Source organism: Neohortaea acidophila, assembly GCF_010093505.1.
Source record: "Neohortaea acidophila strain CBS 113389 unplaced genomic scaffold BDY17scaffold_3, whole genome shotgun sequence".
Lineage (NCBI taxonomy): Eukaryota > Fungi > Ascomycota > Dothideomycetes > Mycosphaerellales > Teratosphaeriaceae > Neohortaea > Neohortaea acidophila.
Window position 1 is genome coordinate 1,628,317 of NW_022985512.1, and position 26,559 is coordinate 1,654,875.

At 56.0% G+C, this 26,559-nt stretch overlaps 15 protein-coding genes across 15 annotated transcripts; 7 read left to right on the forward strand and 8 right to left on the reverse strand.

The window, feature by feature from the left end:
* Window positions 1–208: 208 nt before the first annotated feature.
* On the reverse strand, window positions 209–1,977 carry BDY17DRAFT_332940 (P-loop containing nucleoside triphosphate hydrolase protein; the record flags this gene model as incomplete). The annotated part of the gene is made up of 5 exons (XM_033737900.1): window positions 209–831; window positions 895–1,386; window positions 1,444–1,626; window positions 1,677–1,859; window positions 1,915–1,977. The coding sequence occupies 5 exons, from the start codon at window positions 1,975–1,977 to the stop codon at window positions 688–690; spliced, it is 1,065 nt and encodes a 354-aa protein (XP_033592168.1). The 3' UTR covers window positions 209–687.
* A 717-nt stretch (window positions 1,978–2,694) lies between these two features.
* Window positions 2,695–3,850, reverse strand: BDY17DRAFT_108152 (uncharacterized protein). The gene is made up of 3 exons (XM_033729171.1): window positions 3,560–3,850; window positions 2,870–3,502; window positions 2,695–2,719 (listed from the first exon to the last, which is right to left on the reverse strand). Exons 1-2 carry the CDS (start codon window positions 3,560–3,562, stop codon window positions 2,945–2,947), a joined length of 561 nt encoding a protein of 186 aa, XP_033592169.1. The 5' UTR covers window positions 3,563–3,850; the 3' UTR covers window positions 2,695–2,719; window positions 2,870–2,944.
* A 328-nt stretch (window positions 3,851–4,178) lies between these two features.
* Window positions 4,179–4,514, reverse strand: BDY17DRAFT_308955 (uncharacterized protein; the record flags this gene model as incomplete). Its single annotated transcript, XM_033735267.1, has 1 exon — window positions 4,179–4,514. The coding sequence occupies one exon, from the start codon at window positions 4,512–4,514 to the stop codon at window positions 4,179–4,181; it is 336 nt and encodes a 111-aa protein (XP_033592170.1).
* Window positions 4,515–4,748: 234 nt separating this feature from the next.
* On the forward strand, window positions 4,749–5,452 carry BDY17DRAFT_322432 (calcineurin regulatory beta sub-unit; the record flags this gene model as incomplete). Its single annotated transcript, XM_033736803.1, has 4 exons — window positions 4,749–4,800; window positions 4,862–4,914; window positions 4,977–5,385; window positions 5,442–5,452. The coding sequence occupies 4 exons, from the start codon at window positions 4,749–4,751 to the stop codon at window positions 5,450–5,452; spliced, it is 525 nt and encodes a 174-aa protein (XP_033592171.1).
* Window positions 5,453–5,702: 250 nt separating this feature from the next.
* Window positions 5,703–6,809, reverse strand: BDY17DRAFT_308956 (thaumatin family-domain-containing protein; the record flags this gene model as incomplete). The annotated part of the gene is made up of 1 exon (XM_033735268.1): window positions 5,703–6,809. One exon carries the CDS (start codon window positions 6,807–6,809, stop codon window positions 5,703–5,705), a length of 1,107 nt encoding a protein of 368 aa, XP_033592172.1.
* A 1,397-nt stretch (window positions 6,810–8,206) lies between these two features.
* On the reverse strand, window positions 8,207–9,391 carry BDY17DRAFT_308957 (uncharacterized protein; the record flags this gene model as incomplete). Its single annotated transcript, XM_033735269.1, has 1 exon — window positions 8,207–9,391. One exon carries the CDS (start codon window positions 9,389–9,391, stop codon window positions 8,207–8,209), a length of 1,185 nt encoding a protein of 394 aa, XP_033592173.1.
* Window positions 9,392–10,741: 1,350 nt separating this feature from the next.
* BDY17DRAFT_322435 (protein DML1) lies at window positions 10,742–12,355 on the forward strand (the record flags this gene model as incomplete). The annotated part of the gene is made up of 2 exons (XM_033736804.1): window positions 10,742–10,813; window positions 10,868–12,355. 2 exons carry the CDS (start codon window positions 10,742–10,744, stop codon window positions 12,353–12,355), a joined length of 1,560 nt encoding a protein of 519 aa, XP_033592174.1.
* An 8-nt stretch (window positions 12,356–12,363) lies between these two features.
* On the forward strand, window positions 12,364–13,421 carry BDY17DRAFT_332946 (uncharacterized protein; the record flags this gene model as incomplete). Its single annotated transcript, XM_033737901.1, has 1 exon — window positions 12,364–13,421. The coding sequence occupies exon 1, from the start codon at window positions 12,390–12,392 to the stop codon at window positions 13,419–13,421; it is 1,032 nt and encodes a 343-aa protein (XP_033592175.1). The 5' UTR covers window positions 12,364–12,389.
* Window positions 13,107–14,709, reverse strand: BDY17DRAFT_107571 (pre-mRNA-splicing factor 18). The gene has a single exon (XM_033729167.1). It carries the CDS (start codon window positions 14,523–14,525, stop codon window positions 13,440–13,442), a length of 1,086 nt encoding a protein of 361 aa, XP_033592176.1. The 5' UTR covers window positions 14,526–14,709; the 3' UTR covers window positions 13,107–13,439.
* A 114-nt stretch (window positions 14,710–14,823) lies between these two features.
* Window positions 14,824–15,618, forward strand: BDY17DRAFT_322438 (Sin3 associated polypeptide p18-domain-containing protein; the record flags this gene model as incomplete). Its single annotated transcript, XM_033736805.1, has 1 exon — window positions 14,824–15,618. One exon carries the CDS (start codon window positions 14,824–14,826, stop codon window positions 15,616–15,618), a length of 795 nt encoding a protein of 264 aa, XP_033592177.1.
* A 137-nt stretch (window positions 15,619–15,755) lies between these two features.
* BDY17DRAFT_108297 (N2227-like protein-domain-containing protein) lies at window positions 15,756–17,475 on the reverse strand. The gene is made up of 2 exons (XM_033729172.1): window positions 17,210–17,475; window positions 15,756–17,067 (listed from the first exon to the last, which is right to left on the reverse strand). The coding sequence occupies exons 1-2, from the start codon at window positions 17,314–17,316 to the stop codon at window positions 15,894–15,896; spliced, it is 1,281 nt and encodes a 426-aa protein (XP_033592178.1). The 5' UTR covers window positions 17,317–17,475; the 3' UTR covers window positions 15,756–15,893.
* BDY17DRAFT_293958 (uncharacterized protein) lies at window positions 17,469–20,331 on the forward strand. Its single transcript, XM_033733061.1, has one exon. The coding sequence runs from the start codon at window positions 17,635–17,637 to the stop codon at window positions 20,260–20,262; it is 2,628 nt and encodes an 875-aa protein (XP_033592179.1). The 5' UTR covers window positions 17,469–17,634; the 3' UTR covers window positions 20,263–20,331.
* A 133-nt stretch (window positions 20,332–20,464) lies between these two features.
* BDY17DRAFT_322441 (signal recognition particle, SRP19 subunit) lies at window positions 20,465–21,385 on the forward strand (the record flags this gene model as incomplete). The annotated part of the gene is made up of 2 exons (XM_033736806.1): window positions 20,465–20,993; window positions 21,051–21,385. The coding sequence occupies 2 exons, from the start codon at window positions 20,465–20,467 to the stop codon at window positions 21,383–21,385; spliced, it is 864 nt and encodes a 287-aa protein (XP_033592180.1).
* A 59-nt stretch (window positions 21,386–21,444) lies between these two features.
* On the reverse strand, window positions 21,445–23,155 carry BDY17DRAFT_293960 (uncharacterized protein). The gene has a single exon (XM_033733062.1). The coding sequence runs from the start codon at window positions 23,055–23,057 to the stop codon at window positions 21,495–21,497; it is 1,563 nt and encodes a 520-aa protein (XP_033592181.1). The 5' UTR covers window positions 23,058–23,155; the 3' UTR covers window positions 21,445–21,494.
* A 752-nt stretch (window positions 23,156–23,907) lies between these two features.
* On the forward strand, window positions 23,908–26,548 carry BDY17DRAFT_108439 (uncharacterized protein). Its single transcript, XM_033729173.1, has 4 exons — window positions 23,908–24,316; window positions 24,372–24,508; window positions 24,558–24,694; window positions 24,756–26,548. Exons 1-4 carry the CDS (start codon window positions 24,255–24,257, stop codon window positions 26,412–26,414), a joined length of 1,995 nt encoding a protein of 664 aa, XP_033592182.1. The 5' UTR covers window positions 23,908–24,254; the 3' UTR covers window positions 26,415–26,548.
* The last annotated feature ends 11 nt before the right edge of the window (window positions 26,549–26,559 follow it).

Below are 26,559 nucleotides of genomic sequence, written 5' to 3' on the forward strand. Positions count from 1 at the left end.
GCAGTCGGTCATGCATGGAGTAGTGACGTGAGGCCATCGTAAGAGTCTATTCGGCTACTTCGGTTGTTTTCAAGGCATGATTGCGCGAATATCAAGATCATTTGAAGGACTGTCATTTGGAGAGATCTATATATCATCATCATGCGAACGTCAGCTACATTTATGTACATCAGGCAGGGCGCGATTGATACTCGAGCATCCATGTCATTCTCACTCCGCCTACTCCGCAACGCCGCTTTCAACTCCGCGAAGTGCCAATGGTCTCCCACTTGACTACTAACCAGCCGGTTCAGAGCTTGAGTACAGGAGACCGGACGGGATCAACTATTTCCCTCTGACCTATGAGCCGAACATACCAAACCAGGCGGAATAGGATCGATGATGTACGGTGTGCCTGCGTGTCGCAAGTCGAAAGTCGAGTACCTTTCCAGGCGTCACGGAAGGTCTACCGACCAGGGCGGGTTTCTGTCGTACAGCGATGGAATTGCGTGCTCTGTGCATGGATGGTGAATCACCTTGCCTTGGAATGAACTATTTAAAATGAGTAATGGACGCTGCGCACGAGTTCTCATAGCCAGATCATCATCTCGGTCGTGAAAAGAGACATCCAATATAGTCTCTCCTTTGTTCCTGCCAAATCACATCGTAACCAACTCCTTCGCTCGCATTCTTCGCTCAACGAGCCTCTCACAACTTGATGGCAAACTGCTTCAAGTACTCGTAGGTCTCGACGTTGTCCTCGACCGTCTGCTTGATCGTGTCGGCGGCCTCCTGTCCATACTTCTCCACCCATTCGCTGTACAGCTCCTCGTCCGATTTGGGCTGACGTTTCTACACACGGGAACCGTTAGTAAGAATGCTCATCTTCACAGCTAGGGCACGGGAGCAACTCACATGCTTCCTCGGCTTCAGATCCTTCGAGTAGATCGCGTCGTCGTGGAACCCATCCCACTTCTCAAACTGCTCCTTGGCAAACTCATGCGCCTCCTCCGAATCCCACTCGAGCATCTGCTTGGTGAAGTCGAGCCCGATGCTGTCGCAATACTGCCTCAGAATGCCCTCGGGATCATCGAGCAGATCATCAGCATCAACCACGCAAATCTCCACCTCGCCCGGCGCAGCCTTCGCCGCCCCCTCGCCCTGTCCGCACACCGCAGGGCCCACGAGCCCCGTACCCTTGCAGTAATCAAAGAGCGTGCGTAGTTCGTCATACCCGGCCTCACACGGCATGAAGGGGGAGAAGTGGGTGCGCTCGACGAGGGGCGGAATGCAGCAGCGGTAGTAGCTGGGGATGGCGTAGCGCGGGTGGCGGATGAGGAAGGTGAAGTGGAAGCGCTCGAGGATGTCGCGCGGCACGACGGTCGGGTTGTCTGGTTCCGTTGGCGTCTGGTAGGGGAAGGGGGGGCTTTTGGGCGGGCTGTCGAGATCGACGGCCGAGTCGACCGGGGAGCTCGTGCGGTACCCACCGAGGACTGCGGCGGCGTTGCTGCCTTCGCTGCTGCTGATGTTGCTGTCTGTGCCGACGCCGCGCTTGTGCAGCTGGTGCAGAGACGGGGCGAGATGGGCTTGCTGCTTCTCGGGCGGCACAAGGTAGTAGGTGATGTCTTTGATGAAGACGCGCTTGCCCTGGACGGAGTGTTAGTGGGTGTTGGAGTGGGATAGAGAGTAGAACATACCTGAGCAGCCTCGCCCTCAATACGGTCCAAGACGGAGTTGTACGTGGAATCGGCAAACCCGCTCTCCTCTCGCGATTTCTCGTCGTTCTCAAAGCGAGCGCCCATTCGTTCGGGCCCAAAGTAATAGGCATCGCCGAATGGCTCGTGGATCGTTGCCAAACTTTTGCGGCGAGTCATGAAGACCTGGCGTTTGTATGAGCAACGAACTCCCCTCCAAACTTCCAGAAACACCACTCACTCGCTCGAATGCGGTAGAACATGCCCGCGGATGCGTGGCCATAAAGACCGGTTTGTTCGACATTGTTTCAGTCGGCCGGTCGAGGGGAAAATGAAAAGCCCGTGTTTCAAGGCCTTGGATCTTTCTGCCCTGTAGAATTGGAGATAAAAATTCGTATAAACACAGTCGAGAATTGGAAACGCTGGGAGTGGTGTCTGAGTAAAGACTCAAGTAGTTGACGATGCGTGTGTACCGAGCCCGCGAGGGATATATATAAACTACACTCGGCACGACCAGCAAAGCAAGTGCCGACTCAGGACGTGGCCTCGGAGTTTCCCCAGCAATCTGAAGAGCGACGATGAGGTTGAGCCTGCCGGACCCGGTTTGCCGATGCTTGGGATGCGGCCACCAACAACGCACAGGCGGCGCGGTTGGCATTGCGAGGCAAAAACGCGGCCAAGGAAGGCTCTCGTGCATGGCGGACGGGGACCGTGACGACACTGCCCTCGCATTAGCGGCTTTTGGCTTTTTTGGGCGGGCGGGCTGTGGCTTGCGATGGCGGCGGGCGGATCGCTGGGCCAATTGGTGACGACGGTTCGCCGAGCGCGTGTTCCTGATTCTCCCACCTCGCCGTTCGCCTGGCCCCACCCGCTGCGATCGCCGCGAGACTTCGGCCCGCTTCGGCCTTTGCTTTCGCGACATGCGAGCCTCGTGCTCGTTGTCGTAGAGCGACTATAATCTTTGTACCCAGTACTTTGTCGTGCGTAGTGGTTGTGGAATAGTCAATCGTAAAGACAGTAGGGTTCGTGCCGCATCTCAGCCTGTTCTAGCGAGCCATTAGCCAACAAGAAGCGAGTGAAGTGCAGCTATAGTGAGCACGCCATCATCCTACTGCTGGAGATAGGCATCGACTTGCACGCGAATGATACACGCCGAGGCCAGGGACCAAGATCACTTGCATGGAGGATGTACGCACTCAGAGCTTTCTGTCCGCACCGAGTCGCCGAGATCACGGCGCGCTGTTCATCGTATGCATTTTATGAGACCAGGTTTAGCCCGTTTCACATGATTTCAAGTGCTCGCGCGCGCTGCTCGGGGATGTCTCGACGAGATCAGCCAACCAACCACATCTCCATCGGGCAGCATTGCGTGAGCGGCCTCCAGCTAGCTGACCATCAACCATGTGGCTCTGCAGGCGCTGAACATCACGCAATCTGTTGTGCAACCCCATGGCGCATGGCAAAGCGTAGCTGGTGGTTTTCGGCGTCTTCAATGGACAGTGACGAAGCCTTTCCCCGTTGTCGGAAGCCGGGTAAAGTCTAGAAAAGGCAAATCGCGGCCCCGGTACCGCAACCGGCGGGCGGGGATTCGCGATAACAGCGAGCGCGAGATGCCTGAGGCTCGCCAAAGGTAACTTCGGAGCCAAAAATACACGCAGCCGTGAGCGGGTTAGCGAGTTACGCATGCCCGGCAGTGGAGGGCGGAGACTTGTACTGATAGACGCGAGTTGAGACATGCGCGATATATTCTTGGTGTGGCCAACACGGAGCATGCTCCACCGCAGTGAATTGATTTGCTGCGGTACGATCAAAGGATTCTGAGCGATTTGCTAGCAACGCATCAACATTAGCATGTGAACAACGAGCCTGGCTGATATGCCTCCAACCATCTTCCATACCAGGCTAATCCGTCGTTGATTGGCGATAGGGATGGTTGCGTGAGATGGGTGGGAGCACAGGCGGCCGGAGTGACGCTGTGTTGGGTCTGCAGCCAATCTCGTCCATGTCCAGTGTTTCCAGGGCTCTGCGGACCGTCGAATAATTTCACAACATCGAATATGTCCAATCCGTCGACACCGGTACCCCGCTAGATGCTCTGAGGTCGGCTGCTGGGATCGTAGTGGCCGGGACGGGTAAGCATGGCGCCCATGCTTGTCGGTCTGCACACCCAGCCGTGTTCATCGGCGGTGTATGTTCGGTGTTTCTCCATTCCTCAATCCAAACCAGCGTTGGCTTGTCCGACGTAGAATTCCGCAGCTCCTTCGACCAACTTGCAATTATTCAGCCTCGCGGCTCATCGGGCAGCGTCCAATTATTCACACCCCACCACCATCTCCTAACTCTCGCGCCAACGCTCCGACCGCTGAATCTCGCGGCGCTATTCCAATGCCTCCATCCCGCGACAATCAGCGTCCACGCTACGCCTTGCACCAATGGCATGAAGACCTGTAACGCAACTCATCAATCATGCTGTTCTCACGAAAGTGTACCATTTCTTTAAGCAACTCAACTCACCTGATCCCTCACAGTGATATACGTGACACCCTGCCAACCCTGCGCCTCCTTGATACTGGCCAAATAGCTCTGCTCGAAACGCAGATCCGGCAGCGGCGGCATCTGCGTCTTGCGAGGCTCGGCCTTCAGGAGGGAGATGGGGATTTCGTCGTCGTCAATGTCCGAGGAGACGTCATCGGTGTCGGCGGAGTGGTCGAGGCGGACTTGCTCTTTCGAGTCGGCGGCGGTGGAGGGGGCGAAGTCGTGCTCGGGCGAGGGCTTCTTGTTGATGTGCGCCGTTTGGATGGTCTCTGCCAGTTGGATGGCGGCATCTTGGAGGCCGGGCATCTTGCTTTTGATGCAGGCCTGCTCGATTGCTCGTGTGTCGAGGGGGTGTTGATGGTTGCTGAAGCCCTTCGAGAAGCACGCCGGTGTTCGAAAGTGTAAATTGATTAAGCTTAACGCTTTAGCGCGAGCACAGACGCCCGCACTCCAACTTCCACTGGGGGGCTTCTATTCATGAAAGAGGAAACTGCCAGTCTACACCACTCACCAACTCTCCTCTTAAATTGCGTGGCCAAGATGGGGCAGGCCAACTCACAGATGCTGGACAGCATTGTCCAAGGGAGCAATTGTACGTCTACGACATGCTCACGCATCCCCAACCGATGCCCACTGACCCTTCATCCACATAGTCGACCATGAAGAAGTGGAAAGATTAAAGAAGCGATTCATGAAACTCGACAAGGTACATCGCGTCCCCTCCACTCTCACTCTTGCTCCCACCTAATCCCTCCGTCCCACCCCCAGGACAACTCCGGCACCATCGAACGCGACGAATTCCTCGCCCTCCCCCAAGTCTCCTCCAACCCCCTCGCAACGCGCATGATCGCCATCTTCGACGAAGACGGCGGCGGCGACGTCGACTTCAAAGAGTTCGTCAACGGCCTCAGCGCCTTCTCCTCCAAGGGCAACAAGGAGGACAAGCTGCGCTTTGCGTTCAAGGTCTACGACATCGACCGCGACGGGTACATTAGCAACGGCGAGCTGTTCATTGTGCTCAAGATGATGGTCGGGAGCAATTTGAAGGATCAGCAGTTGCAGCAGATTGTGGATAAGACGATTATGGAGGCGGATTTGGACCACGATGGCAAGATTAGCTTTGAGGAGTTTACGAAGATGGTGGAGAATACGGATGTGAGCATGAGTATGACGCTGGGTATGTGTGGGATATATGTGTCTGTGTTCGACGCTTTTGCTAATGTTGTGATGCAGATCAATTCTGAGCAAGAAGGGGCAGCGATGTGGCGTTTGGCGTATCATTGCATATCCCACGTAGAAGATGGCTACATGAACACTCGACCGCCTTTCCTGCAGTTCCCTACTCAACGTGCACTCAACCCATTTCGACTGTGTTGCAATCACGCCCAAGCACTGTCCATTGACAACTGTAGTTTTCAGGTAACAATATGGGTATCTCCGAACGCAACAGCTACTCAAAACATCCTCCACGCTGCGCAGCGAATCCCAGGCCTCCTAGGACAAGAGGACCGCCACCGAAACCCAAGCCAATCCCACCTTCAGGAGTCTCGCATCGATCAAAAGCCAGCCAACTCTAACCAGAGCATCCCTCGAGCCGCTCGACGAAGACCCCGAATTCGTATCAAGGCCAAGGATATTCGTGCTCCTCCCGCCTGGGCAGAAGATGACCTGAAATCCGCCGCCCTGCGGGACGACAAATGTGCTCGAGGCGTCATCGTAGGCGTAAGAATAGGCGTCTGGGCACATGGACTTTGCTGCTTTGGAGTAGTAGTTTGGCTGGCAGAGGCCTGGGCCGTCGTAGGAGCCTGTGCAGCAGTACTGGTCTGAGTTGTACTTTGCGCAGGCGGAGTAGCACGGGTCGAAAGGCGGGCGCTGCACGTTGCCGTCGGGATAAGGATATACGCCATTACCGGGCGCCTTTGGGGTGTTGACTTGCAAGTCCCAGGGACACCAGTCGGCGACGGCAGAGTAGGAGTTTGCCGTTTCGAACTGCAGGGGATCGCTGGCGCTCGTGCCGAGGAATTGCTGGCCGCCGGTGTACGGGTCGAAATTGCTCTGCGCGGCGAAGTCGCCGACGCTCGCGACGCAGGATGGGTTCGTCTTGTTGCCTGCCAGGCTTTGCAGCTGGCTGTTGCCGTTGGAGAGCAGGACGATGGCGACCGGGATGTTGTAGCCATCGACCAAACTCAGGTCGTAGAAGGTCTGACTGTCGCTGCCCTGCAAGGTGAACTCGCCGAGCGTCGCCGGAGGTTGGCCGGCGATCTGGCACGAGAGTGCACCTGCACAGTCGCCCGTGGAACATGCTGAGCCTCCTCCACCGTTGCCAAAGGTGCAATTTGTACGACCCCAGATGCGGCCCTGCCAGTTGCTACTAACGCTGAGGGACTGATTGCTTCCTGGGGAGAGGTGAAAGCCGCCGGTGCCGGGGCCGTTGCCGCCTTGGGTCAGAATGCCAGGCCAGATGTCGGTGCTGCACCAGTTGGCGATCTGGATGGGAATGCTATTCCCTCCGCCGTTCTGCCGCGTTTTGAGCTCGTGTTGGTCTCCATGGGCGAGAGGGAATGTGCCAAGCACCGTGCTGAGAAAGTACCAGCCTCGCATCTTAGATCACATTCGTTGCCGGTATAAAGTAGAGTTCCACACAGCCTGGCACGTCAGGCAGACGAGGCGTATCCCGACCAAAGACGCCTCTCAGCTTTGCGCCGGGCCCTCTCCCGTTTTCGCTTCCAGACGGAACGGTGGTAGGTATTGTGATGCAAGTAACTGCGCGCTCGCAATCTTCGAGGGCCGCTGCTCACCGTTGACCGGATGCTGGACCTGCAGCGCCGAAGTCGGGTACGAAACTTGCCGTGTATCGATGAGCGGATGGAGATGGTCTCCAGCTTTTGAGGATAAGAGATGTCTTCCAGGTTGGTGGTGTTTAGAGCGAGCGGGCGGAGTGAGGAGCAGGCCAGCTGCGAGGTGTAGAGGTCGTTAAAGAATACCGTCCGGCGGAGTGTTGGTGAGGGGAAGTTGGCCGTTTATGAATGACGTTGGAGGCACTGCCCTGTGCCTGTCTCATTGTCGCGCGTAAAGTTGGCAGGTCTGAGCCGGTTGGCGCGTTGTTTGCCAATTGGAAGGCGCGACGCTGGAGATCTGAAACCCTCCTTCCGCATCAGGCTGGCTTCACTGCGGCAAGGGATCAGCCTGACATGGGTTTACTTCCGCTTGATCCGAGAATGCAGATATATACTCGAGACGTTGGCTCAGGATTGAAGGTGGAGACAATGCTGCGCAAAGGATAGAGAGTCTCCTTTACGGGAAAAAGGGAGTACAAGCATTGCGATACCCAAGAATGGCCGTTGTACGCTCGGCACGAATCAAATCCGCGAATGATTCAAGGAAGAAGGCCAATGGCACAACGGATGTTCTGGATGATTCATGATGCTATAAACCGTATATACCGAAAAGCTGTATGTATTCGCAGGTAGAATTATGATGGAGGAATGGCTCAGAATGCTGCGTAGCCGCACATCCATAGTAGTATTCGAGCCTCAGCCACCCACATGTGCGCTGCCGTTACTGAAGTTCACGATCCATGATAAGACGCAGTAAGCCTTCGGTATTAAATCTCTTGTCTTCGGAAGACAACCTCGGTGATGAATGTTTGAGTGTAGTGGGTGATGTTTCGCAGATCGTTGGGTCTGAGAGTCCGGGTCATATAGAAATGCAGTTGACTTTGAAATATGCGTATGAGCTGTAGAGATGATATCGTAAGTGTGGGGGGTATGTTATTACTGGAGGTAAGGCGTGCTTGGATTCCTCGGGATCATAGTTTGAGATAGGTGTTGATGATTCTGCATCCGGGATGCATCGGGTGACGGACTTTGCAGCTCCTCTCTGTTGACTCGCCTCGATCGGCTACAGAGGAAGGCTGATTCGCTCGATCCAGTAGGCAAATCATGCCCAGTACTCATCCTATCGATTGTTGGTATTCGACACAGTGCTCTTTAACTTGATCATTCTTCTGGCCACTCCCGACGACTCTGACGAAGGGCCTCATTCAAAGCCTCCTCCTCATTCTGAAAGGGGCCCATTTGATGCTCCGGCTCCTGGCTCTGGCGGATGGCCTCATCCAGCGCGGCCTCATCGTCCGAGAAGGCATCTCTCTGCTGTTGCGCAAGCTCGCTTCCAGGATGATCATCGCCGTTGCCATAGTCCTCAAGTGGATCGCGCTGCGTCGCCGGATTGGCACTCGTGCTTCTGCCACGCCGCCTAGGACCGAAGGACGACGCGGACAGCGGTAAGCGCCAGTCTTGCTGGATGGTGGTCGGTGGGGTTCCTTGGATAGTCGGATCGCGTGTGTCCATATCATCTTTGTCCTCCGTTTTGATTGCTGGGTTTCCGACGCCTCCATTCATCGTGAAAGGTTCTCCGAGCCCGCCGCTCATGGTAAATGGCCGGCCGCGCACTTTCCCAAGCCCTCCACTCATGAAGTGGTATGCTTGGCGATGAGCGCCAGGGAAGCTGGTCGTACTTCCAAAGTCCCCAGCCCCAACACCTCCATTCGATCTTGGGCGCTTGTTTGGACGCGCTGGCGGCGGCATATCTTCCATCGACACTCGCGCAGGTCCACCAGTCCTCTCCTCCTGACTTTCGTATGCCGAATCTTCAGACGTATCCGAATCGACACTTGCTGCTATGTTCACCTCTGCAACGCCCTCAGCTCGAGCTGTTTGCTCCCTGCATTGCCTCCTCCGCTGCTTCTGCTTGACATGGCTTTTCCTCCACTTCTTCGCGTCCTCAAACCACATGTTCCACCTAGCGAAGGTAGGGAGGTTCCAGTCTTGCTCCATTTTCTGCACCCCGGCAGGGTCGCGCTCGGTGAGATAGCGGTGTCCGTCTTGGAGGAATCGCTGTTGCATATTCCTTTTGTCACTTGCTTTCTCGGTCTCGCAATTCTTGGGATCGAATTGGGGAAGCCACACGATTTCCCCGTCCACTGGAAGTTCGAGCGAATTGCCTCTGCCAATCGTAAACTTGAAGACAGGCTCTAAGGTTGCGTCGGTTCCTTCATCAGAGGCAGTGTTCGATCTTGACCTGTTTCTGGCATTGGAAACTTTGATCTTTTCGAACCACACAGAGGCCCAGTCTTTCTTCCTGTAGCCTACGTGCAGGCGTCCGCGAATGAAGTGGATTGGCATTGTCGCGGTGACGTGTAGTTCTCGAAACTGTGGTGGATGAAGTGGATGTCTTTTGGAGGATGGCCAGGGTGAGAGGGTCGGTGATGGTCCAGGAAGAGAGGAAGAGCGCCTGTGCCTTCGAGACGAGCAGTGAGCTATAGTGAAGTGGAACCGCTGTGAAAGCGACAGAGGGTAGAGCAGTGTAGGTATTTGAAGTAACGAAGGGGGCTACGAGATAAGGAAGGGCATCGTGATTCTGGAAGAAGTGTAGGTAGTGGTGTGAGAGAAGATCAACTGATGTTGCAGGGTGGAAGTGTAAGATGGAGCGAAGGGAAGACTGCAAAACTTAGATGATGGGAATCAGCATATGATCGGGCGAAGTGAGTGAAATGATGTGGCAGAAGCACTCGAGTGAGGTGAAATGAAGGAAAGCCTTGATGAAGTTGCTCTTGCGAGCCGAGTGAACTCTGGCGTGCTACCCATTCAGAAGACTTTGTACCCGTGCCGTGATTGATGCTCTGTCATGTGTAAGCACGCGTCGTGATGTTGCAGTATGATAACGCTGGCTTGTTGGAGGAGTGATGTATGCTATGTGCTGCACCAAGGGAGCGTCGCCCCAACTTCGACCATGGTGGGCGGCATAGCCCATCGAGTGAGCCTGCATGTGTATGGCGCTGGTGCTTAGTCTGTGACGTGTAGAAGGTGGAATAGCAATGAGAAAAGAAGAGCACTAGGCCCGCCGCGAACAATGCTCTTGTGCAGAAAACAATGCATTGTCCGACCCGGCTGACCTCACATGGCGAACATGGCCTACCAATGTAGTTATGCCGACTTGTAGCGTCAATGATATGAGCTGCCTGCTTGCAATGTCGTCGACAGCGACTCGAAGATGTCCAGGGATAGGCGGTAGATCTCATATGAGCCGCTGTGCTTGGGTGGAACGTCGCCGCCCGGTGGAGGGTGATATCTCAATTTAGACCTTATAGATGACCACATATCAAAAGACACAGCTTCGACCAGCCAAAAAGAAGTGCCTGCACTGAGAATCGAACTCTTTAAGCCCCGTTAGCGAGAGTTCTTGACGCTCAAATGACTTGAGCAGTGCGTGGAAATCACATACCAGATCTTAGGATGTCACAAGCTGTGCTTGCTCAGATCTTCTCGATATGAGACCTATGTTCTGACCGTTAAACTATGCGGGCAATCGGACGGTTGAAACCATCCGCTAGCGAGCGGTGCGAACGATCGGTCGGCGCTATCAAATCTTTTATGTATTCTGTTCATGAAAAGCCGAGCTTTTTCCGACGCATTGTAGCCTCACCTCAGATGAGCTCTGCCTATCACAAACCAGTCATTATAGAACGATGAATCATGCATGAGATTATCACTCTACAGTTCGGCCAGCAAGCCAACTACCTGGGAACACACTACTGGAACGTACAGGTAAGCAGATCGCCGTTTGCATTGACACGGGCGAATTCTCTAATTCATCAGCAGGAATCGTACTTCACCTACGCCGGACAGGAAGAATCGCCGGTAGACCACGACATCTCATTCAGAGCCGGAGTAGGAGCCGATGGATCCGACACGTATGCTCCACGCACCCTCATCTACGACCTGAAAGGTGCTTTCGGCACGCTTCGACGGGAAAATGCCCTGTACGACTTCCAGCAGCAGGAGGAGCACGCCGCGCAGCATGGCGGGCTGTGGAGCGGCAGCACAATGCCCTTGCAGCTCCCTCCCATAGCACCGAGTCCATATCAGCAAGCTCTGGACCAAGGCGTTGAGCCTCCGCAATTGACTACTCAGACTGTCCGATTCTGGTCGGATTACAATCACATTTTCTACCATCCGCGCAGCATCGTGCAGCTAAATGAATACGAAGTCAACAGCTCACTCATGCCGTTTGAGAAATGGAATACCGGGGAAGAACTCTTTACCAATCTGGATCGAGAGCACGACCTCCTCGATCGAGATCTTCGGCCATTTCTGGAGGAGTGCGATCAACTGCAGGCATTGCAGATCTTCTCTAGCATCGACGACGCCTGGGGTGGCTTCACCTCGAAGTATCTGGAGCGTATAGCTGATGAGATGGGCAAGGGCTGCAGATGGGTTTTCGGTCTGAAGGATGGCAACACTCGAGCGCGAGACCGACAATTGCTACAATTGACCAACATGGCCCACTCGTTGTTCCATTGGAACACCTCAGCGAGCTTACAGATCCCGCTCACTTCTCTACCGCCGTCACTCCCGAAATACGTCTCCCTCAGCTCCAGTCCATGGCACACCTCGGCTCTCCAAATCGCAGCGGTGGAAAGCATCACATTACCAGCAAGACTGCGGACTACAGAGGTCGGCCGTACGACTTTCGACCAATTAGAGACGACCCTCAACAATGATGGTAACCGCAAATTGGCCGCGTCTGCAATGTCAGTCGACGATGCCATTCATCTGGAGGAGGGACACGGTGCCAACGGTACTCGCGACACTCGCATGACGAATGGTATCTCCGAGGACTTCGACGAACATGACACGCCGCTTGATATCGGCCTTCTTCCATCCATGCGCAACCCCACAGACATTCAGAGCCATCGCCTAGGTCGGAGACCACAACTATTCAGCAAGATCGAATCGCTCCGCGGCCCCTGGATGTCAGCCCTAGAAATCGAAGCGGCAAACTCGCATTCGCGAGACCCATTCTCACGCGGACCGAGAACGACCGCATACCAATCCTCCCTTCTCTTCCCAACTCTGACCTCGTATCCGCAAATCTTCCGTTACGAGGGGACACCACGCCAGCTAGCGGTGAAGACGGCGCTGTCGACTTCCTCTGTCGTCGCGGATCAAGTTCGTGCGCTGGAGGCGAGCGCGAGGAGACTTGTCGCTTTGGATGAGCGGGAGGCGCTTTGCGATGGACTGGCGAGCATGGCCGAGGAGTACGAGGAAGGGTGGGACGGGAGTGATGGCAGTGACGATAACGACTGAGGGTTCGCTATCCTTGCTACGGCCGCCGGTAGCGATGCTGACCATTGCGTTGGACGGCTTGAGCGTCGCAAATCTCATATTGTGGTTCAACCAGCGCACGACTCAAATTCGCACGTTCGACATCCGTGAGGTGGAGCTCCACGTGCGAGCGAATGTGCGAGCGAACATGACATACACTATTCGCTCGCCGCAGGTATGCATATATCCAGTCGATCAGCACTCTTCTCCTGTCTCCATCCAATCCCATCCCTTCATCCAATCCCAATCTTCAATCATGAGAGAAAGCTACGACATGAAAGACCTCATCGCCAGGCTCAACGCAGAACGAGCCGCCAAAGAAGCCGCCGAACAAGCCGCCGAACAAGAGATCATTCGGCACAATCTCGAGGCACACAACGAGATTGCTCAATGGGTTGAGACCGTCAGGCGCGCCTCCACGGACGCTGCGAGCCAGGAGATGCGTCCAGATGGGCACCAACCAGCAGCACCGCCCAACTTCTCCGCCGACGCCACGCCGATGGCCATCCGGCCTAATCTCGACAACTCTGCCCGGGCCCGTCAAGAGGGCGACGTCTACCAGCTCCCCGCCATCAGAGCTGACAGCCAGGAGATGCTCCGCGGTGGCCAGGAGCTGGTGCCGCACGCTCTCTTCAACGATCCGGCCAGCCAACAGCAGGCTGGCGCCGCCCAGTACCCCTTGATCGAGGCTGGTTGTCTGGAGATGCAGCCCGACGGACAGGCAGCCCTGCGGTACGATCTCGCCATGCGCAATCGTCTCGGATCTGGCCCTGTCGACGCTCAAGGCCTCTCAGGGATGGCCGTCGACCAGGAGATGCGCCCCATCATCCACCACACGACGGCGCCAAACCTATCGACGAGCCTGCTCAACACGCCCGTCAACCTTCAGTGGCCGCCGCAGCGCCATCCGACTCTCCCTTCACTCTGGGACGTGCACTTTGAGATGACAATGGATGCAGTGCGCGGCACTGAGCAGAATGGGTTGGACATGGCTCGTCTTCCGTGCATTGATGGATTGGACAGGTGGGGTCCGAACGCTTGGAATTAGCTAGAGTTTTTGCTTTCATCAACCCATCAGCTGGCCCAGATCATCGGGCGGCCATCTTGTTTGGGCGAAACTAAGACAGCGCTTGATACCCTGTAGCATTTTTCTCGTAACTTCATCGGCCAGAATGTGAGCCTTCTCGTCACTCTTGCCCTTCTCCGTTTCATGTAGTTTTTCGCGTGCGCTACGCTCATGGATACCAACCATCGTCACTCCGATCGGCCACGCCGCCTTGCCGATGCTCAAGCGCAGATAAGCGTCGTTGGCGTCTACGTACCGCTTCGATTGCGCGAGATGAGTGATTTCGAGGATTGGTGCCAGCAGTGTGCGAGGGAGTGTGTTGCTCTCGAGCTTCCGGAAGAGGGGCGTCAGGTTGGAGATGGCGGTCATGTGGTTCTGCAGGGCCTTTTTGCCGCTGAATGACTCCTTGACTTCTGGTGCGCGACGGGCGAGTGCGAGCTGCCATTCGCTGAGCAAAAGGTCGAAATAAGAGGCGATTTGTCGCTGCAGGAGGGTGATGCCTTCTTCGTCTTTGGGGACTGACGTGGGCACTTTCATATCGGCTTCCCGGACAAGTTCGAGACTTGTTGGGATCGGTCCGTTGGTCATCTTCACCACCTTTGCGACAGAGGTGTCCGTCAACTTGCGATAGCGGTGCAGTCGTTGAATGTGCGTCTCGCCGAATAGTCGTCGAGGTTCTCCAAGGTCTTGTAGATGCTGTAATAGCACATCCTCCTCGATGTCCTGCTCGCCTTCCTTCAAATCATCCCCATCCTCCTTCTTCTCCAACGGCGGTAGACCTAATCGCTTCCTCCTTGCACTCTCCTCTGCTTCGGCCTCCTCCTCTGCCCTCTTCCTGCTCTCCTCCGCGAGTCGTCTCTTCTTCTCTTCTCGCGCGAAATTCTTTTCCGCCTCCTCTTCGTCCCTCTTGCGTTTCTTCTCTAATCGCTCCACCCGCGCCTTCTCCAGTTCTTCCTGTTCCCGCAGATAGTCCGCGTGCCGCTGTGCTTCGACTTCCGATCGCTTGAGGTATTTCTTGCCGCCATCGGTAGCACTTTTGGGGCCCGAGGCGGCTATTTGAGACTTCATGAGACTGGCGAAATCCATGACGACGGTTGGATCGTTGTAATGAGGCCTGTCACTTGTAGTGAAAGTGGAGGGATCAGGTATGGGCACGATGGGCAACTCTGCAGCGGTAAATTTAAGTCATGGGAACGATCACGACTTTTGTCACGCGTCGCTGCTCTGCGACAACATCATTGGAACTTTCGCATGCGACTGTATACCGCAGCAAACAGCACTCACACCCGCAGCCTGCGCCGTGTCCTCAGCACCAGATCCACCCTTCCCAATGTTACCACCCTAAAAGCAACGCCACAAGCTCTTTTTCAGCCAAATCGCAAACATGTCCCTCCAACCCTCCGCAGCAACCAAAGTCGACCGAACATCGACCACACCCTTCCTCCTCCGCCTCTTCTGGCGCCAGTCCCGCGCCCTCGAACCCTACGAATTCTCCGTGACGCCTCCAGCAGACACATCCAACATCACCGACTACACCTCGCTCCTCCCGTCCTCGATTCGTCAACAAAGCGTCCAAATCTACACATGGCCGACTTGCACCTTGGCAGAGTTGACGGGCCTCCTCACAAGCGTGCTACCTGAAGGCGTGCTCCCGACACCCGCGGTGGGTACAAGGTTAGTATATCGTCTTGTGTTTCCTGATACAAGGAGTGTGAACGGCGACAGCGGGCGCGGCAGATGGATCGATCGGGTTTTGGGCAGCGTGGTGGTTGGCGGGGCACGAGAGGCGGTGTCTGATGCAGTGATGGACGTGGAAGGGGAGGACGCGGCAGCGAATGGCGATGGAAAGCACAATCTTGAGGGCGATGCGGAGAAGACGCTGGCGGACGCGCGCTTCGTCATTGGCGATTACGTGGTGTGCACGATTTACCCTCCCACGGCGGACGGGCGCGTTGCACCGCTGCCTCCTGCCAGAGGAGCGAGGGAGCCTTATGCGCCTCCTCGGGGAGGACCGCGGGAGAACGGGTTTGGCCCTCCGAGGGGCGGTGGTGGGTATCGTGGTCGAGGTGGAGGCGGGGGGTTTGGCGCGCCGCCGCCTCGAGGCGAGTGGAGAAGAGGCCAACGTTTGCCGGATTACGACGTGGGAGGGGGTTACAGGGGCGGCGGTCGGCCTTACTAGCAGTCTGGCGACCTTTCTGACTCTGGCGCTATCATTGATCGCACGTCTGGGATTCCTACTGCGCCGCGCGCATTTCGTGGGTACTTTGGTGGGAGAGGTCGAGGGCAGTTCTACTAGCAAACGACTTGAGACTTTTAGCGAGGCGTCGAGGAGTGTTTGTGATGGATCGAAGGGTTTGCAGGTATCTGGCGTGAATGAGAAACACGACCAGGCAATGTCTCACAAGGTCTCCCTCGTGTCTACACTGTACCATGGCCCAGCCCCTGCAGATGAGCTCATCGTCTCCTCGCCACCCAAAAAGCAGGCCGGTAGACATTCTGCAACATGCTCGTCGGATCCTGGATATACCCGGTTTCAGGAGCCGGCTTCTGCTCCAACATCTCGAATCCAAACCGCTCAACCAATGCGAGTACTTCGTCATTCGCAAGCTCAAATGAGCCCGGCTCTCCAATCCCCTCGTTCCTACCACGTGCTGAGTGATGGCTGTTTGTGTTCGTGGAGAGTGTAGAGTCTGAATGCCCATGCGGCGATTGTCGATTCTTCTCGCGTTCTGCAGGTGTGGGCGTGGATTCGAAATGCCAGAGCAGCGGGCCAAGGTTGATCCAGACACCGCCAGGTTTTAAGCAATGCTTAATCGTCTCGATGTAGCTGATGATGTTCGGTGCAGTGTCGATGAAGAAGCACGTTACCACGGAATCGAAGGAACCCTCATACTCGGCTTGTCTGTACAGTTGGCAGAAATCCCCTGCTGTCATGGACATTCGTTCGCTGTAATGCACGGACGATTGGGTGTCGGCTGCAGTGGTTTCTAAGGTCGTTGCTGGATGGACATCGGGAATTGCGACTGCTTGCAGCTGGTGTGCGCGGGTCAGGTGGTTGCTAAAGTTCAACGCCCATGGGTAGAGTCTGTGTTGTCCCGCAGTCGACGTGTAGTTGAGGATGTAGTGTGAAGCGAGCAATTGGTGATAGGAGATCTCATTGCCCTCGACCGTGTAGCCTGCTAGACACAAATCTAATACGAGACGACCTAATCCGGCGCCGGGAACCAGGACGCGTTGTCGATGGCGGTCCGCGGGTCTATTTGCTGGAAGGTGAGTCGACAAAGCAGTGAAGATGGGCGAGTAGGCCGCATGGCGCTCCGCAGAGCCCTCATCAGACCAGTCGCGGTAGAATTGGCGTATGGTCGAACGAGCTTTGTCGAGATCGTTTGGCGTGGCCTGTCCTTTCCATGACCCGTCGGCCGGATCTAGACCAAACGCTGGCAGCCCGACTTCGAGGATGGCCTCAGCAATATCGGCGTTGGAATCGATCGCCTCGTCTACAGCGCTCAGGGTACTTGGCAGCGAGAACGGTGGCTCCGATAGAATGTCACTGTGGGCTGAGGGCAGGCTGTAGAAGGACAGGCGGCGGAGATGGGTGATGTTGTAGTGAGCGGCTTGTCGGTATTGTCTGGAAGCCAAGAGGATTGGTGAGATTCATTTCTATACGTCTTGGCTACGAGAGTGCAACGGTGTGCCGACGATGGAAACACTCCAAGAAGTAGGAGAAGGTAGTAGATTGAACAGGACGAAACAGAGCAAGACTTACGTACCGGAAGGAGTCCAGCGCAGCAGACAACACCCGCCGCTCCTCCGGATCTGACAGAGGGTCTGACGCGTCGTATGAACTGCCACTCTCACGACCTCCATCATCCGCCATTGTAAGTGCGCGACGCTGGTTGTTGCGCCGAGTGTCAAAAGGTTCGGGTTCGCGAGCAAAGTGTGGGACTCGCGATGGCGCGATTAATCAGCATCCTCCGACTGCAACCAACATTGGACGGATGAACCTTGGCACGGTAGGTACCTCTTACTCAAAGCTTGTAAGCCGATTTGAAGCCGTTGTTCGAGATCAGGCGTATCTGATACTTGGGAGACGGGCCTTTGCACTCGGAAACTCCCTCTTTCTCTATCCCGCTTTTTGTGGCCTGGTTTGGATCACCCTACCGTGATGACCGCCCCGGGGACTCGGTGACGAGCGATGACGCCGACGTATCCGACGGAGCTAGGCCGTCAAGACCTACAACCTGTCAGCATGGACGGAGCGGCCGGACCTCCGTCCAACGGCGGTCAGCCGCCGTCGAGACTGAAAATCAACACGGGCACTGGTGCTCTGGCCAGTATCGCGTACAATTCTACTGCAGACCATGCGCCGTCGTCCGATGATGAACCCAATACCCCGATGGCAGTCTACACCGACAATTGCCAAACAGCCATGTGTGTTAGCATTAGCCGGGAGCAGACGAGACTGATGTCCCCGGCGACACCTGCTCTCGAGAAGGCAGCGGCGCTCGAGAAGGCTGGCGGCTTTTCCTTTGATGGTTTCGGTGGGAGCGACGATGCTCTGGTGCAGGAAATGGAGGAGGATGATGGTGGAGAGGAGGAGGCTCAGGCGCCAGAGGCGAACGGCCAGGCCGTTCCCTTGCAGCCGGAACCGACTGCTTCATCGTCAGAGCAAGTGTCTGCGTCCTCTACTCTGGACCGCCCGACCTCAACCTCGCAATCTGAGCTTTCCACAGGCCGTTCCAAAGAGCAACTGCACGCCAGACAGAAGCCAAAGTCGGGCATCTTCGAAGGCATATTCACCAACAGGCAGGCCGAAAGTGGAGATACTACTTCGGAGGCCACCTCCTCACATAGATCCATCCTCTCGAACCTAACACACCTCCCCAAACACTTTTCTTTCTCCTCGAGACACGGTTTCGAGACCGACTCGAATTACCAGACCTCGAATTCGAGCTTGCAGCTCGCGTCAAGCAAATCTTCTTCCCAGGACACCCACGTGGATACTTCGATTCCACCAGATGTTGCCAACAATACCTCGAAAAGTCCCGTCGCCTCTGCCCTGTCACCAACATCTCCTCTGCGACGCTCTACTTCAGACTCCAGCCTTGCTGTTCATCGCGCGCTTACCCGTGTTGAGTCCCTTGGAGATGACAGTCGCTTTGAAGATGTCCACGACCAGGTCAACAGCAGGTTCAAGGCCATCAAGGATAGCTGGCAGGACGCCAACTTCAAGCTTCCCGGCGTGCCGGCTGTGAAAGTGTCGAGTCTCACCGCGGATTCCATTCGAGCGCGCGTGGGCTCTCTCACTCCCAAGCAGAATACAAGATCCTTGTCTCACACACCCAGCGAGACGACATCTTCGAGCCACTCGAAGCCCACAGATCCCATGACACGCCATCCATATGCCGACGTTAAAGCCGCCATGACAGATGCGGCCTCGGACAGCATGCATCCTCATCCACATTTCCATCGAGCTTTAGAACAGTTGGAAGGTGACGTTGTGATCCTGGGAGGATACCGAGGATCGATTCTCCGCTCTGCGAAACCACCTCATCGTCAAGTCTGGGTGCCAATCAAGGTCGGCTTGAATCTACGAAGGGTCAACTTGGAAGTGGGTTTCAACGAGGATGACGATGAAAGGGCAACAGAGCGGATCATACCTGATGGCATGCTGACTCACATCGGGCCAGTGGATATCTCGAGACGACTGCTTAAGCGCCTGCGTCTATGCGATAATGCTCAGGCAGGAAAGCTTCGAGTGCACGAATACGGCTACGATTGGCGCCTTACACCCACTCATCTCAGTCAGCAACTCGTGAAATACCTTGAAGGCTTACCGTGTAATCGAAAAGGCACCACGCAAGGGAAGCGAGGTGCAACAGTCATCGCTCACTCGCTAGGTGGCTTGATCACGAGACACGCAGTCAATCAGCGACCCGATTTGTTCGCCGGAGTGCTGTACGCCGGAGTACCGCAGACGTGCGTCAACATTCTCGGTCCACTACGAAATGGCGACGAAGTACTCATCAGCAACCGAGTACTCACCGCACAAGTCAATTTTAGCATCCGGACCAGCTTTGCTCTGCTCCCATTGGACGGGCGATGCTTTTTCGACAAAGACACCAAAGAGCAATATCCGGTCGACTTCTTCGATGTCAACACCTGGGACGAGCTCAGGCTATCTCCCTGCATCAACCGGCCTTTACCGCCACTGCAGCCGCCTCCGAAACCCACCGGTCTCCAGGGCTACGTGAACACCGTGGCGAACATGCTACCAAGCCTACCTCATCATGGCCGGAAAGAGAGCTCGGAAAATGCAAAAGTGACGACAGCAGGCGGGGCAGCGGCTGCCAATCCCGCCTCCTCGCACGCCGTATCATCAAAGGACCAAGACAAGGACTTGAGCGTTCGCACAGCCGTCACCGTCCCGCGAGACGAAGCAATAGCATACCTACGCCGTACGCTCGCGAGCGTCAAAAAGTTCAAAGAAGAACTGGCCTTCCGAAACGACCACGCGACAGCGAACGTCTACCCGCCCGTCGCCGTCATCTACGGCAAATCGACGCCTACCGTCTACGGAGCGCGAGTGGATGGCCGAGAGGGCATCAAGCATGCTGATGCCTACGACGACCTCGCATTCGCCAGCGGGGATGGAGTGGTTCTTGCGCGGGCTGCTATGGTACCTGAGGGGTATAAGGCTTGCGGGATTGTGGCGAGCGATCGGGGGCATGTTACGTTGCTGGGGGATTTGGATGCTGTGGGGAAGTGTTTGAATGCTGTTATTCGGGCGCGGCGGAAGGGATTTGGGACTGGGAAGAGTTGATACATGTCAATATGTCACAGTAAACGTATAGATTATGTGTATAAGGTATGAAGCATTGCTTGAGATCTGAAGGTGTGGTTGATTCCTGCCCCACCACGGCAAGTCCACTTCACCCCCACATCCACATAAATTCATGTCCTTCTCGACTTCACATCGCAACACCAACGCCTATCCCACCCTTGAACCCCGCCGCACATCAACCATGGCCAACCCCAGAATAGAAGAAGTGGAGGACTCCTCCGACGATGACGCGAACCTCAACGTCGACGACCCGGACGAAATGGACCTCGACGCCTTCGACTTCGCCCGCCCGCAAGGCACCCTAGGCCAAACAGCACTCACCCCATCCAACCTCCCCGCCGCCTCCCAAGCAATCCCCTCCACGCCCTCCCAACCGCAACCCCCACCGCAAATGTCCGCCGCCGAGCGCGAGCGCCTAGCCAACGAACACCGCGAGAAGTCCAAGCACTACCAATGCATCTACCCCGTGTACTTTGACGCTTCGCGCTCGCGCGACGCCGGGCGCCGCGTGAAGAAGGAGGAGGCGGTGGCGAATCCGCTGGCACGCGAGATTGTCGAGGCGCTGCATCATATTGGGAATACGCTGGGCGTGCCGTTGCAGATTGTGTTTGAGCCGGCCAAGTGCCATCCTAAAGACTGGGCGAACCCGGGGCGGGTGAAGGTGCTGGTGAAGCAGGATGGGACGGCGGTGAACAAGAAGATTGGGAATAGTATGTGCTTCCGCAGAACGTGGGTGGAATGTGGGTAACTAACGATTCTTCCTGCAGAACACTACCTCCTCAAACTCATCTCCGCCTACCTCCTCTCCCACCCTACAACACCGGAAGCACCGATGAAGCTCCGCATCTCCGGCCTTCCTATGCCGAAAGAAGCGCCGCCGCCCCCCGCCATTCCGCGCGGCTTCAAAATGGGGGAGATCCTACCGCTGCACTCGCCTGCGCTGAGTGGAGGCGGGGTGAGTGAGAATTTCTTCAAGGATATGATGCAGGAGATGGGCGGGCAGATGCCGGAGGGTTTAGAGGGCATGGCGAATATGGCGGGCATGGGAGCTGGGGGTGGTGGAGGGGGGCCGAAGAAGATTAGGGTGAAGCAGAGGCGGTGATAAGTCTTTCTCAGGACCACGTATTCATACAATATAGACGCATCATCAGTCTATTACAGACCACGATCACAGTCCAACAATTCCTACATGTCTAGTCTATATCCAGTCATCATTGGTCGTCAGCTTCCTCGTCGTCATCCTCTTCGACAATCTTCTCCACAATCAAATTCCCGCTCCGTCCAATGCGATCCCGAATGCTCCCTCCTTTCTCCAATCCATATGCTTCACGGGGCATCGGCGATACCAGCTGGAACTTGAAGTCGTGCTCGTAGCCTTCCGGCTCCAGCGCCTGCTTCTCCGACACTTCTGCCTCACCATTCGACAGTAGATCGTAACACTCAACAAAAGCATACAACTCCTCAAGATCGGCGTCCGCCCGGAACTTGCGCACCACGCGCTCCCCATCCGGCATACGAATGCTCATGCGCACCGCATCTTTGACAGCCTCGCCTGGTTCTGATGGTAGACTTTGTGCCCTCCATCGTCTCCACTGATACAGCTTTCTTGCCTGCTCTGCCGCCCTCTCCTCGCGTTCCCGCTCTTCTCGCTCCGCCTTCTCCTTCGCCGCAGCCTCCTCCTTCTTCTTCCGCGCCTTCTCCCGATCTTGCGCCAGTGAGCGCTCGTACGCGCTCTCCTGCTCTTGTCGAATATTGCGACTCGCTTGCTGCTCTTCTCTCTGCCGCTTGACGCGCTCGAGTTCCGCATTGTGCGTCTGCATCGCGCCTTGCAATTTCGCGATCAAGTCACCGGCTGCAACCGGTCCGGCGGAGGTGGCGATTTTCGACATGGCGGATGCTGACACCGACGGTGTGTGGCAGATGAGGGTGGCAAAGGGGAACTTGGTAGCGTTGAGCGCGGTGGCGACTTGGTATGCTTCGGCGTCTTGCACTGTGCCGGCCCAGAGGAGGATGTTGTTCTCCGGCTGCTGGACAAAGTGGACGAATTCGGGGGAGAGGAGCGTTTCGCGGACAAAGGGGGCGGTGTCGTCGTGTTCGGGGGAAAGGAGGACGACGAGGAAATATTTGAGGTCGCGTTTGGCGATGTCGAATACTTGCGCGTACCCTTCTTCATGGAAGGGGAGGGTGGCGTGCGTGACGCCGTATTCTTCTTCAAACTCCCGCATAAAGCGCGCTGCGGTGTCGCGGGGATTGAGTTGCTTGCGGCCGGTGTCTCGAGAGGGGCGCGAGGCTCGGCCAGACCAGATGCGGGCGAGGAGTCGGGGGAGGACGGGGAAGAGGTAGCCGACTGCGCCGAACACACGCTGGAAGATGGCGTAGGTGAGATTGAAGGGGAGGAGGAGAATGGACAAGGGGAACGGCAAGGGTTGTGTGAGCTGGCCTTCCGGTGTTGCTACGACTCTTGGTGCCTCTTCAAGGCCATTCCGACTCCGTGAGCTCGAGGTCGAGTGACGCGGAGACGATAAGCTGTGCATCAAGGTCTCGGATCGTCTCGAGTGCGCGGGCGGGGGAGGAGCGGCGGCAGCCTCGGCGACGGGATCGATGGTTTCCGCATCGCCGTCGAAGAAGCGGGTGATGGCTATCTGTGCGTTCCACTGGCATTTCTGCAGGAGAGGCACGGCGGTGGAGAGGTCTTGGTCGGTGACGGAGGTGAATTGCTGGAGGGCGAGCTGCTGCTCCTCGGTGAGGTGGGAGAGGTCGAGGGTGTCTGCCATGGTGAGATTAAGAGGTGATGGATGGACGGAGCATCGTCGACTGGCTCAAGCGCGTACAGAAGACGATGAAAATGGTGGATGAAGGACACGGAATAAAGTAGGTGAATGTCGAAGATTACCTATTCGAGCGATCCCCCGCCAAAGCAAGCGCGAAAGCTTAAATGGCGACCTCTCCACCCCGGACATCATCCTCACCTCCATCATCCATTCCATTCGGCCACGCGTGGCTTTCCTTCCACTCTTTGCCAGCTGGCCCGCAGGTGGACGAATTGATCGAAAATGACTTGCTGACCCTTCTGCTCCAGTCTTGGCTCACAATGGCGATACGACATACAGCAGGAGTGACCGCGATTGACTTGAGCCCACCGTAGCTTCTACTCGACTCGAGTCTTGCATGAGTTGGCCTTGTCGATTGAATTGAAGGTGCGTACCAACGCCCACCTGCGTGTATTTTTACCCTGCGCACTGTGGCCTTTGACTCTTCCTCGCCACACTCTTCCTCGGCACCATCCATGGCTCCCGATCCACCACGAAATGTTGCTGACCAACGAGAAGCCCACTCGATATCACCCAGGCATTACGAGCCTGTCTCTGGCCGTCACCAGCGATTTCCTTCTACACCAGAAAGGCCTTCATTCACTGCAGCCAACAAGCCCCAGCGATATTCCAACTTTCCCATCGAAAGCTGGCCCCACCCTGTCTTCATCCCTTCAACATACTTTACCACTCCTGGGCATCGACTCCCCCAGCAACCGAGCTCCGCCTCGACTTTTCCATCCACGAGACCCAGGAGATCTCAGCCCACCCAGCTTCACACTTCAGCTTCTACTTCCCACTTTTTCCGCGCTCCAGGACCCCCTACTTTCTCGCCATCCTGTTGCTTGAATCCGGAATTTGTCCCAAAGGGTCATAGAACGCCTCATAGAGCCCCGGGTAAACGAAGGCGAGATCTTCGAACGCGCTCTCACTCGACACAGTTTGGGTCCGTCTCAACTCGGAGCAGTGATTATGATATGGCCGCAGGATTCCAACGCATGTCTGGAGATGCGAGGCGATTCCAATCTTCCTCTGGCCTGAACCGCTCCGAAAACCGCGCTCCAATGAGCAACGTACTGTGCCGTAACGGTCCTCAGTGCCGCAAATTCCAAGAAGGTTATTGCGATCTTCCATCATCCTCCCACGAAGCAAGCTCACCGAATGACAGGGACATGTAATTTCAATCATGACTTCAGCGCTGTCCCTTCAAACGGGCTTGGGCTGTGAGTGTCTCATCTCTTACGCCTATGATGAAGTCTCTGGCTGATGGTGTTTTAGACCGAAGAAGGCGCTCAATATCGATTCGCCCGCCTTTACCCCGACATTCTCTCCTACTATCCCAAGTGTACAGCTGTCGAAGCTTGGCATCTCTCCCAAGGCCGCTTCGGCGGCCGTATTCACCCCTAAAGGCTCCGGTACGATGAATCGCGATCGGCCTTTTGGATCGCCGCTAATATTTCACAGGTGCCGTGACACCTGCAACGAAAAGCCATTCCAAGGAGTCATCTGGCGAGTTCATCCCACAGCAAACATTCCAGCCGACTCCACAGTTCAACGAATTTGTGCCGGGGCAAAGCTTTATTCAACAGCAACAAACACAGGTATGTCTAGTTATTGGACGTGGCAATCAAGCAATCGGCCTTTCGTCTCATGTCATTTCAGCTCGACCCTCAAGTGCTTCAAACCCACTTGGACGCTTACAATGATCCGTTCCTCACACAATCAGGAATGGCCAACCTGGATGGAGCTCAGGCCCAGATGAATCCATATGCCTCGCCCACCGCCGGAGTTGCCGGCCAACAATTCTTCCAAGATCCTTCAAGTTACAAGCATCCCTTAAACTATCATCTCTACGCTTCAGTTGGGCCACGGCGAGAGAACCTGATGGCGTACCAGCGCAACACGGCCGACTTTTTCATCCCGGATACCTTACGCGAGGATTTGCAGCGCAAAGCCGAGGCCACCCTGCAAACGTTCAGCAACAGCACACTGCCACACAGCGTAGAGTATTTCCACTCGCTCGTCGCTCTCGACACGAACAACCAAAAGGGACAGAGTATCTTCGGCTATCAGAGCTGGCTATACAAAGCAATTTCTAGTCGCGATGGCCATACATACGCATTGCGACGAATCGAAGGCTTCCGGTTGACAAGTGAGGCTGCTATCCGGACTGTGCAGAACTGGAAGCGTATCAGCAACAGCAGTCTTGTGCAGGTGCACGATGCATTCACCGGCCGATGGTTCAACGATAGCTCTCTTATCATCGTGACAGACTATCACCCGCTATCGCAGACTCTGGCAGACAAGCATTTTGCGGCTGGCAGACATGTGGGCGGCCGTCCCAATTCGCACATTGTCCCCGAAAATGAGATCTGGGCATACATCGTGCAGATTGCCAGCGCGCTGAAAGCCATCCACGACGGTGGCTCGGCAGCGCAGACTGTGACTGCGTCCAAGGTGCTTCTGACCTCGAAGAACCGTGTACGGGTGAATGGATGCGGAGTTCTGGATATCGTGCAGTATGATCATCGCAAGCCCGTCGACGAGCTCCAGCGCGCCGATCTGCAAGACCTCGGCCGTCTGATCCTATGCATCGCCGCTCGGAACCCCACGGCGTACAATCAGATCCCAAAGGCCCTCGACACCGTCAGCAGATCCTACACCGAGAGACTGCGAGCGTGCATCGCGTGGCTGGTGACGCCTCCACCATCTGCACAGCAAGATCCAGCAGCCTCCCCCGAGCCCCAGCACCAGCTGCTCTCCGACTACAACATCAATATGCTCCTCAACAACATCGCCGATAAAGTCATCACCGCCTTCGACAGCGCGCTGCACCACGAAGACGAGCTCTCGTCGAACCTCATGCGCGAGCTCGAAAACGGCCGGCTCGTCCGCCTCCTCACCAAACTCAACATCATCCTCGAAAGACCCGAACTCGCCCCAGCGACCACATCCCACCACCACAACAACAACAATCACCACCACCAATCAGCCCCCGGCGCCCCCTCGTCTTCCTCAACCCCCACCCCCTCCCTCCTCAACCAGCCCTCAACCGCCTGGTCCGAGACAGGCGAGCGCTACTACCTCAAACTCTTCCGCGACTACGTCTTCCACCAAGTCGACCACAAGGGCCGCCCCGTGCTGGACCTGGGCCACATCCTCGCCTGCCTGAATAAGCTGGATGCCGGCGTGGACGAGAAGTTGCAGCTGATGAGTCGCGACGAGCAGAATATTTTCATCGTGACGTTTCGCGAGGTGAAGAGGGGGTTTGAGGCGGCTTGGGGCGAGATTTCGAAGGCGAGTAATCCTGCTAGGCGGTAGGGGACAAGAAGATTGGAGGGAAAGGGAAGGGGAGGAGGTTGGAGAGGAGGGTGTAGTGGATGTTTGCTTGACTGTCTGTTACATGGATACATACAGTGTGGATAAGGTAGATGGCAGAAGTAGGAAATGAGAAAGATTTGTTTCG